The sequence below is a fragment of the Nuphar pumila genome, chromosome 6 (assembly GCF_984573655.1).
Source record: "Nuphar pumila chromosome 6, dmNupPumi1.hap1.1, whole genome shotgun sequence".
NCBI classification, from domain to species: domain Eukaryota; kingdom Viridiplantae; phylum Streptophyta; class Magnoliopsida; order Nymphaeales; family Nymphaeaceae; genus Nuphar; species Nuphar pumila.
This window is the reverse complement of record NC_143254.1, coordinates 104,476,051-104,486,768: the sequence shown is the minus strand read 5'-3', so window position 1 is coordinate 104,486,768 and position 10,718 is coordinate 104,476,051. Positions and strand designations below refer to the sequence as shown.

The 10,718-nt window shown below is 40.2% G+C and overlaps 1 protein-coding gene across 1 annotated transcript; it reads right to left on the bottom strand.

Moving 5' to 3' along the window:
- Positions 1–372: 372 nt before the first annotated feature.
- LOC149835517 (phospholipase D alpha 1-like) lies at positions 373–8,283 on the bottom strand. Its single transcript, XM_090010557.1, has 4 exons — positions 8,196–8,283; positions 4,531–5,528; positions 2,503–3,410; positions 373–951 (listed from the first exon to the last, which is right to left on the bottom strand). The coding sequence occupies exons 2-4, from the start codon at positions 5,523–5,525 to the stop codon at positions 506–508; spliced, it is 2,349 nt and encodes a 782-aa protein (XP_089866683.1). The 5' UTR covers positions 5,526–5,528; positions 8,196–8,283; the 3' UTR covers positions 373–505.
- Positions 8,284–10,718: the final 2,435 nt, after the last annotated feature.

The window sequence follows — 10,718 nt, the reverse complement described above, 5'->3', positions numbered from 1 at the left end:
CTCTCCTTGAGGACCTCATCTGCCCAACTTTCCAACCAAAGAGGGCACTCTTAACTTTTCAACTTTTCCTTGCTGGAAGAAGGCTACCTAATTCTAAGATGGTTAAAGGCAGCCAATCCTTTTCTGAGAGTTCTCTTCTCTTTTTCTCAGATGCATGAAAACTGGTTTGTCTTTTTTTATTTTTTGGCATTGTTGACAAAACATTTTATAGGTGCTCAAGTCATTTGATTCTCATAAATAATGGGTGAGCTAGAGAAGCAAATTTTTTGCAGTCTTTTTTTCTTTATTTTTTCACACACACACACACAGAGAGAGAGAGAGAGAGAGAGAGAGAGAGAGAGAGAGAGAGAGAGAGAATTCCAATCTTGTATACATAATATCTCTTAAGTTTTCAAATTTAGAATTTTCATTCATCTTCATTACAAACTTATGCAGCTTCACCTAATGACATCTTCTAAATCTGCAAACTCACTTGTAGAATAAGGAGAAAACATAATCTATTTTCCTAAGTAGTGAGGATTGGAGGGAGGAGGTCTGATCTCTTTCCCCTGACACTACCATTAGTGTCTGGGAATGTGCCACTTTCATTCAAGTTTACTATAGTCCCATCGTCCAAAACTTTCACAGGGAATGGGAGCAGATGGCCTGGAAGCTCTACAACCTCATCTCCGGTATATAGCACCCACAGATGCTGAGCAATCTTGTTTACCAACCTCACACACTCTAGGCTCTCTGGTTCATTGAAGACATCCATATTCTCTACATATCTGCTAGCAAAATGCTCATACCAAAGTGACATTCTGTAGCCATATATGTGGCCTCGAGCCGGGACATTTGTTCCATTGATGTGATCTGGTTGGAATGAACCATGGGCAATCTCTGTGTCTCTTCCCCCATCTAGTGATCTCTGGTTCAGATTGGCTGATCCAATTATGATATACTCGTCATCCACTGCAAAAATGGAGAACATGAAATAACTCTGGGTTAGCCAACAGAACTTAGATGGCTTTACATAGGCTCATATGTATATGCACAGGAAATTGCAGTCGACTCCTGACAACAGATGCCATGCTCAGTGCCATATATATCTTTTAGATTGCTAGTCCTGTAGACAGTGTTTTAGCTAGGATTCATGTGAGCGGGGGGGGGGGGGGGCAAACAGGGGTGTAGCAAAAAAAAAAATTGTGTGATAGTCGGGGGTTCGGGGGCAGCGCCCCCTAAATTTTTTTTTTGAGATAAAATAAAAAATGGCTACAATTATTAATAAAAATCTATTTCATATGGACAAATCAAACTATTTGCTGCAGTCAGGGCTGGGCTACAAAAATGGATAAAAATCTATTTCATATGGAATCAAGGCTGGGCTAGGACTGGGCTTTAAAAAAAAATATTTTTTTTTAACTGTTTCGGGAGGCAGGACTGGGCTACAACCCAGTCCTGCCCCCCCGCCCCCCCCCCCCCCCCCCCCCAGCTACGCCTTTGCCTGTAGAGTACCTCTCACTGATTATAATTTGTCAGTAAAATCATAGCACAGAACAATGTCTAAATAAGGTTGGATGCTTCAGATAGCCATTTCATCTGACTGATTACCGCACACAGATCAGATCTACTTTTCTGTCCAGCATGATCTGATCAGTATAATACAAACCAAGTCGACCAATTAGATTAGTTTGACTAATATGATAGGATGCATTTTACATAATTCAGATCAAGCTAGACCCACGGCAAATTAAACATAACATGGATAACCTACAGGAGACTTGACTTGTGCAGATCAACTTGACATGGGAAACACAAGACTGATACAAGAAGGCTCTAAAAGACTTACTGGATGAAGAATATAAGACTCCCTTTCCCAATATTTACGTGGACTATTGGGGTGACTGAATTTTAAACTTAAGGCAAAACAAAGTCTCAGATCAAACAAAAGACTTCAAATATATGTTTTTGTCACCATGAAAAAACATGATCAAGTGCAGATTGGAATTGATCAACTTGGTAGAAACATTGAAATGCATCGACTTATGTTTCACATGATGCCCAAACACCTCTAAACTAACTAGTATTGGACTTCATGATCATGGTTACGTATGATGTGCACACAAGGGCGTAGCTAGGGGGGCAGGACTGGGCTGTAGCCCAGCCCTGCCTCCCGAAACAGTTAATTTTTTTTTTTTTTTTTTTTTAAAGCCCAGTCCTAGCCCAGCCCTGATTCCATACGAAATAAATTTTTATCCATTTTTGTAGCCCAGTCCAGTCCTAGCCCAGCCCTGACTGCAGCAAATAGTTTGATTTGTCCATATGAAATAGATTTTTATTAATAATTGTAGCCATTTTTTATTTTATCTCAAAAAAAAAATTTCGGGGGCACCCGACTATCGCACAAATAAATTTTTTTTTGTTACAACCCTGTTTGCCCCCCCCCCCCCCCCTCACATGAATCCTAGCTACGCCCCTGTGTGCACATACATTATAATATAGACATAAAGTTTCTGCTCTTACCAATCATGACCTTGGCATGAACGTATATCAAAAACCTCCGATTCTTCTGCGTTCGCCAATAATTACTCCCCACTTCTGGTGATTTGGGTGGTTCATATTCACCTCGTTTTTTAAGTTCTCTACTCCCCAGACAGTAGAAATTCAGATAATCACAGACACTAGCCTTCCCTTTCATACCAACCTCTTCAATGGCCCCTTCTATGATTGTATACATCATCTCCATAGCCAACCGGTTCCAATGAAGAATTGCCTGCACTGTATCAGACTCTGGCTTTCCTTCAGGCCACATTGGTGTGACCACATACACACAAAATCTCTCCCCAGCTCTTATCTTACTAGCAATCTTCAATGCAATCTCAATTGGAACTAAATTCAAACACTCACAGTCTCTATCTTCATGCCAAGCAAAGCAGCTGCCAAAAAAGTACTGGTTTTCTATGTAAATAAACCTGTTTGCTCTCCGTATTGCCTCGATATAACCGGTATGTATGCTTCGATCAATGGTCACATTTTTACCTTTGAGCAATCCCATTGCAGTGGCAGCCTCAGGCTCAGTAGGGAATCCGACAACTGAGGCATCATCAATTGACCGAAAAACTTGGACGGACCAAGATGAAGAATTGGCATTGCTAAATTGATGAGATTCTGGTGAAGGGAAGATATCGGGAAATTGGCTTATGTCAAGGAGGGAGTCTGATAGTTCTGGGGGGCATTGTTTCCGCCAGCGTTGCTGGAAGTTGGTGAGGACATCCCAAGCAGCCTGGCCTTCGATCTGAGAGTGAAGGTCATGCCAAGGCTCACGTGGGCCTCCATGTTGAAGGTCAGCATCGTCGAAATTTTTCTGTTGAAAGTCATGTAAGTAGTATGTGTCGAGCTTCTGGAATAGAGGATGATGCTCATCATCATACCTATATATAGTTCAGGTAAAGCTCCAATCAATACAAATTTAAAATGCATCGCTATGTCCAAATCATCTTACAGTATGTTCTTCAAGACAGTTGACAACATGCTCTATTAGTTCAGCGGCATTTCAGACAGAGTAGAAAGAAAGAAGACTTGGGACTTCATTCCTTTATGTAAAGCTCCTGCTCAGCAATCACGCCCCTCCACACCGAAATGAAGAGATATGATTGCTTAATTTCAAAACATTTTGCATCTCAAGATGGAAAATTTCCTACTTTGCTACTGTAATCTTCGGCATTGCATGTAAATGAGCTCATAAACTCTATCGACTTGAATTGAGAATATATTATGGAAGTATTGTCTTTAGTGTGTATTGGGACACTCATCCAGAAAAGTGGGTAAGCTGTGTAGTTGCATTTTTCACTACAAGGCAATTACCCAGATATCCTGCTTTTCTTGGTAAACGTTGTATCCAAAATTTACTCAGAAGGCTGACTTTATCTTGCAATTTGCAAATCATGTTAAAATTTCATTATATATGTATGTATATCTGTGTGTGTGTTGAATCTTATCTATTATAAGATAACACATCCCACGATGGATAATTTGCCAAACCCCATTACTTAGAATTGCTCTTCACATTATATAGATAGATTATTGACTTCAGCAACTAAGAAGATCAGTACTTTTGAAGTCCATGTATGGAGATTATCTATAAGCAAAACAGAGGGGTTTGGCCAAATGCTGGTCCATCAGCACAATAAGCAACATTCTATAAAGACAATAATTTTAAGAATTAGGATGGCTTGATCTTGTCATTTTCTTTTTGTGTTTCCATCTCAACATTTCGAAAATTGCACCGACAGCTTGCCGTGTATGGTAGCATGAGCTGCGTAGTCACTTAAAACACGACCAAGGTCATGAAATCCAATGTTTCAAGTAGGTTATAGGTTCAATATCCTACACACTATCACTTAGTTCGAGTCTTCATGAAGTTCGATGAGTTGAATTGGCCTCGCATGCTGCAAACAACAGGACTAGACTCAAGCCAACTCAAGTTGGTGTAGTCACCAAGTCTAAGCAATTGTTGAGTACAGCCCATACAGCCTTGGCACGAAAACTTACCTTCCATCGCAAAGATCAATGCCGCCGACAAAACTGACTATTTGCCGGGCTGAACCATGTCTTCCTTCCGCATCAAGAGTCACAGTCTTCTGGTGATGTGTGAACTCAGTTCCGATCTCGACGTGCTGAACCACACTCAATGAAGGGTCTGGATTCCTTGGGCATAGGAAGCACTTGACATTGGTTCCTTCAAAGTACTTGAAGGTCATAGTGTCATGAGTCTTCATTAGCCCAGCATTGCCCAAGAGGGTGAGTGAGGTCCGGTCTTGCCAGACCATGACCAATACAGCCAACCCCTGGTCAGCCTTTCGCTTAAGGAGTTGGCCTACAGTCACACCCTCGGCCCCAGGTATGGGCCTGCTCGGGTCACGAACAAGTGTCATGGATACATTGATTGACCAACCTGCTATGTAAACAAAGTGCTGGGCTTGGTCAATGGCCTTGTATAGGTCCTCCCAGTACCTTGCCGGTTCATAACTATGATTGCCAGAAAGATGGATTGGAGGGCTATATTCATCCGATAGATGAGAGTTTTGATACAGTGTAACATGGCAATTTGGCCTTAGTGGGAAGAAAGTGTAGGGTACACCTGAGAATTGTGGATCCATGATGCCCCGGCCCCAATGTGGATCCAGAGACGCATCGGTGAATTTGAGGCTCACGTGGACGCTCGCCTTCTTGAGTTGGTGACCCTCATCGTTGAATAGTTCGAACCATCCTTGGATCGATTCTCCGGACTGGAATTGTTCAGTTACTGGGATTTTGGCCCGACCAATGATATTGGCGCTAACTGGAAGCTGGTCCTTGATGGAGATGACGATGGTGTTCGTGGTGTGAGCCGTGTGGATTCGGAAGGATTCGTTCCAAACCGGGTTCTTGCCGTGAAAATTCACGGTTCTGGTCCGTGCAAGCCGGTCCGGCCCGATGTCTACTGTTGCATATAGCTTGCTGTGGGGAAGGCAATCAAGGTGCAATGATTCTTCAACTTTCTCCATGGCCTAAATCAAGAAAAATGATTAATTATTTAGTCCCATCCCGACCAGAACAGTTAAACTAGGCTCGGCTCAGGTGTGGGCTAAAATACTTTTCAATGGGGCGCCACCTGATGACCCCAGCACAGTTGGTTACCCATATACGAGGGGCCTGGTCTTGAGCCCGAGCCACATAAGACCCCAGCCCAGCTCGGGCTTGTTAGAGTTGAATCGGGCTGCTGGTAGGTCAGGCCATCTCCTGGCCTCATGGCTATAATGGGGCCAGACGCTAACTGATCCAATTTCTGGCCTAGCTTAACTAGATACACTTTGATTTTCACGAGCCTAATGACAGTGTGTGGTTGACCCAAAAGACGTTTATGATTCTGCATTAGAATTATGGGCTCACAGTGACACCATTCACATAACTCGACAATCTTTAAAAGTGCGGGGAATTCTGGCCCGACCCAGGTCTATTTCAAGAACATTTTCCTAGATCAAAAATAGGATCCAGAATCAGATCCGTCCTAAAAAAATCACAACACAATATATATATATATATATATATATATATATATATATATATATATATATGCTTAATGGGTGTTTTTTTTTTGGCAGTTCCGTCCCCATAAATGATCATGTGTTTTCTATGAAAAAAATGATATTTTAGAACCTCGGAAATTTACAAAGATTTTGGACTGTTGATTTTTCGAACATTATAAAAACCCACCCATGCATGGGAATCGAACACTTAAGAGTTGATCCTTATAAAATCAAGTAAATAAATCACATCTGTACGGTCAGAATTTAAAAAAAAATGAAAAGAAAAACCATTAAGCATATTTCATTAAGCACCTACCCCTCTCTCTCTCTCTCTCTCTCTCTCTCTCTCTCAATGGCTATGAAGGCATCAGTTTTTTCAGATCATATAAATATATTTTTCATCAAAAAAACATGATCCACGAGTCTATTCTTACTAAATGAACATGCTATACACATCTAACAGTCCAAATATATCATAAAACACTTCAAACTATGGGGCTTAATAAGAAAAATGTTCAGTTGAACATATTAGGCCCCATTTCTCTCATTCTGCCTGAGGTTTTAAGTGTTTTAAGATAGATTTGAACCATGCGTTTAGCATGCTCTATTTAGTTTGGATAATGTTTTGTCGACAAAAATACATATTTTCATAAGCCAAAAAAACTGGGTAGCCATTGATTTTGGATTACCGGAAAAACCTGTATACAGGTTAGATTCAAGCTATCCAAAAGTCAGTTCTTACTAAACCAAACCTACAGATCACATATACGGTGTAGATGTGAGAAAAAAATACTTAAAACTGTGTTGTTTTTTTTAAAGTGCCTAAGGAGACCTAACAAAAAAAGAGGCCTAAGAAACCCATTACTCATATATAAATAAATAAATATACATGAAATAGATTTGCTACAATGCAAATGGCATAGCAAACCCTTTTTTTCTTTTTCAAAAATTTAGTATATTTGATCTTTTTAGCGGGAGGCTCTATCCATATTTCATTGGATGCTCATATTTTTCTATTGGAGGCCGTCAGCATGTGAAATATAAGCATTTATATATTTTTTTATTTGAAGCCTTAGGCCGTGGATTCAAATATCAAAGAGGCCAGCCTGGATAGTCAGAGAGAGAGAGAGTATGATTGATACATTTTGGCCAGAGCTGTCTTAATGGTTTTAGGGCAATCAGACACTAGAATTGTGATGGAAAACAGTAGTGTATCACGCGGTCACGCCTGTGATATTAGGGATGGCAGTGGGGCGGGGCAGGGGACAAGGTCTCCACCCCCGCCCCGCCTCAAGATTTTATCCTCCACCCCCGCCTCCATCCCTGGCGGGGAATGAATTTTATTCTCCATCCCCGTTTCATGTCCTCCATCCCCGGTTCAAACGGGGATGAGGCGGGGCGGGGATATTGCGGGGGAAAAGTGGTCGTGGCGGGGACGGGGCGGGGCGGGGAAAAGTGCACGTCCATCCCCGCCTCCACCCCCGGACGGGGATGGATTTTAACCTTCGTCCCCGCCTCCATCCCCGTTTCATACCCTTCATCCCCGGTGCAAACGGGGAGAGGCGGGGAGGGGCCCCGCTTTCCCCCGGTCCACTGCAATCCCTACGTGATATTCTCGCAGTATATAAAACATTGTGCCATATATGTCAACGATTCTTTCCTTTTCAATTGAAAACTAAAAACCAAACAAATGACAAAAGCTCAAGGAAGGAAAGATCTGAAAATGATCGGAAAATAAAAACAGGACAAACTCTCATAGGTGGAAAAAGCAGCAGGAGAGAGAGAGAGAGAGAGAGAGAGAGAGAGAGAGAGAGAGAGAGAGAGAGAGAGAGAGAGGTTATTTTTGGGCGTTCACCATCAGAAATCGGAATGCCCAACAAACATCGACACCTTTACCCATTACATTTTACCCTCGATTCTTCCAACAACTCAATTCAGGAGAGACCCTCCAAATCAAATCACGACAGGCTGAACTTCTTCTTCACTAACTCTATAGACTGGACCCAAATTGACAAAGGGTTCAACATCCCAATCAAAAGGATGAACGAACCAAAACAACAACAGGCCTTTGCAATTCCATTCCTCACAGCCCCACCATATTGGATCTGATTTGACTAAGCACGGAGAAAGAGAGAGAGGGATGCATACCTGAAGAGCAAAGCCATGAATAGAGTGATGAAGGTGGTCTGCTTCAAAGATAGTAACGTTGAGGATGCCATGGAGGAGCAGGGGAGAACCCATCTTGGACACCTACTGTTGTGTGTGTTGATTGATGCAGATCATGTGATATAATGATGGTACGGTCACTTTCTTTTTCTTTTTCATTCATGAAAGTTTGTGCATAGATTAATAGAAAAGCATACCCCTCCCTCAGGTTCGACTCTCACCGTGTGTGCCGGTGCCTTTGACCTCACTTAGAGTAGTGAATCTATCTCTAGGTGACTAAGTGCGTATTTATTGGCTAAAGTACATATATTAATTTAGAATGGATCATGATAAATCTAAATCTAAATTAATATTTTAAAATGTGAATTCAGATCTGAATTGAATCTAATCAGGCAAGTCTGAATTTGAATTCATAATATACCTGAAAATATTATATCTAGTAGAAAAAGGATTAAAACAAGTTATTTACATGTGGAAATTCAATTGGATTAGATTTTAATCCCAATCTGAATTGGATCTGATTCTCAATACTGATCAAATTTGGTCCAAATTTGAAAATAATTCAATTTTAGTAAAAATTTGTCCAAAGAGAATAAATATTTGTATCTTACGGATTAGAATTTAAGAACAATGTGCTAGAATCTATGTGCGCCCTTAATATCGGACGAGTGACAAATTGCCCTATTTTATAATCTTTCACACATCTGATAAGTTATATTTTCCCAAATCTGTACATGCAATACTTATGATAGTTGTTTTTAAATCTATCATAAGTGGTATACATTAAGTTCGGGTTAATGCTCGTTTGAATTTCAGGTCTGTGACATGCTCGGGTTTTGATTTAAGTTGGATATAAAAAAGGTAAGGTTGGTTTGAATTTCAGGTCTGTGACAAGCTCGGGTTTTGATTTAAGTTGGATATAAAAAAGGTTCGAGTACAAAACATGTTTGGGCTTGGGTCAGATATGAAATGGGTTGGGCATTAAAATGGATTTGGGTACACATTGGGTTTCAGTGTTGTTTGCATAAAACTATTTGTGTTGGGTATAAAAATAGATCAGGTTCATTTGAATCAGGAGTTATATTTTTCATCCTCAATAACTGACCCATTTTTAAAATGGGTCTGGATTTTATACTCTGTCAGAATTGATCAGTCTGTTAAGGTCAGGTTAGGTCCTATAGGTTCAAAGCAATGATTGGGTTTGGGTAATCCAATCCGATCACATTCCTAGGTGAAACAGTTGGGTTGGCTTCAAAAGAGAGAGAGAGAGAGAGTCTGTTGGAATGGCCTGTTGAATGACTGAGATTTCAAGGAACTATTTCACCAGTTATAGGGGTAAAATGATAACTTTAAAACATGAGTTAGTGTTTAGTTTACGATTGAGGTAATTTGAATAAACAATAAGAAAACTTTAGTGTGCAAATGAATTAAATAAAAAAGTTTGGGGGTATTTGAAAATTTTATTTTTTTAAAGGAGGGAACAACAGTACTGGGTGTGCATCCGTTTTTTAATCTAAATGGATAGAAAAGAAAGGAAACAGATAGATTTTTTGAGATCGGTTATTGGGAAAAGTAGTTAGCCTAGTGACTTTTTACACTTAATAAATGCTCAAGCTAAAACTTAATATTAAGGGCATGTTTGAAAGTGCGAAAGACATAGGAAAAGTGATACAAGGTGAAAAAAAAACTCTATGATTTTTTTTTACCCTTTCAAACAAGATAGACTTTTCAACGAAAGAGTTTTTCTAAAAAATACACTTTTTATAGGAAACATGTATAAATCTAGGTATTGGATTCAAAATTGGTTATTGAGTCTCACAAAAGAATCTAACGATAAATCAACTCTTGAAGTTAAATTAATTAGCAGTATGACAAATAACCTACTACTGATAAGCAATATGAGCAGTTTGAAAAAATAAACTAGCTGCGGGATATCCAACCCATGGATGATCATAAAGCAGAAAAAAGAAGACCTTTGGCTTGACCTCATATTTTAAGAGACGGGATAATGTGTTCGATCACCAAAGTGCCTAAACAACCAATCCATGTTCTGTCGGCCATGAGGCCAACACTCTTTGACTGGATCGGCTGTTTAGGGTAGGGGATCCAGTCTCCCCTCCCTCACCTCATCTTTTTTTTTTTTTTCAGAGACAGGATCAGATACACACATACTATGCAAAGAAGCAAAGTTTTTTTTTTTTTTATGACAAAGGAACTGTCACCGAGAACTGGGTCACTTAATGAGCCCACCTTCTTGCGAGGTAAAACTTTGAGTTGAGGACACGATCACCCAGCCTTGATGCACCAGCGGGGGATTCGATCCTTGGCCTTCAGCAAGCCAAAGACAAAATTAACATGTGCTTGGCTGGGTTCAACTAAGTTTGTATAGGTTGGTAAATTAGTAATATAAATATTGGCCATAAAATATTGTTAGTAATCATAATAATCCAGTTCGAAAAACATGTGGATTCCACAGGATTTTGACGCTGTGACAGTTTTCCTTGG

Excerpts from the sequence above, each read along its gene's own strand:
- LOC149835517 (XM_090010557.1), bottom strand. The coding sequence starts at position 5,525 with ATGGAGAAAGTTGAAGAATCATTGCACCTTGATTGCCTTCCCCACAGC. Across the intron at positions 3,411-4,530 it reads ATTGATCTTTGCGATGGAAG|GTATGATGATGAGCATCATC; the intron begins GTAAGTTTTCGT and ends AACTATATATAG. Across the intron at positions 952-2,502 it reads TCATGCCAAGGTCATGATTG|TGGATGACGAGTATATCATA; the intron begins GTAAGAGCAGAA and ends CCATTTTTGCAG.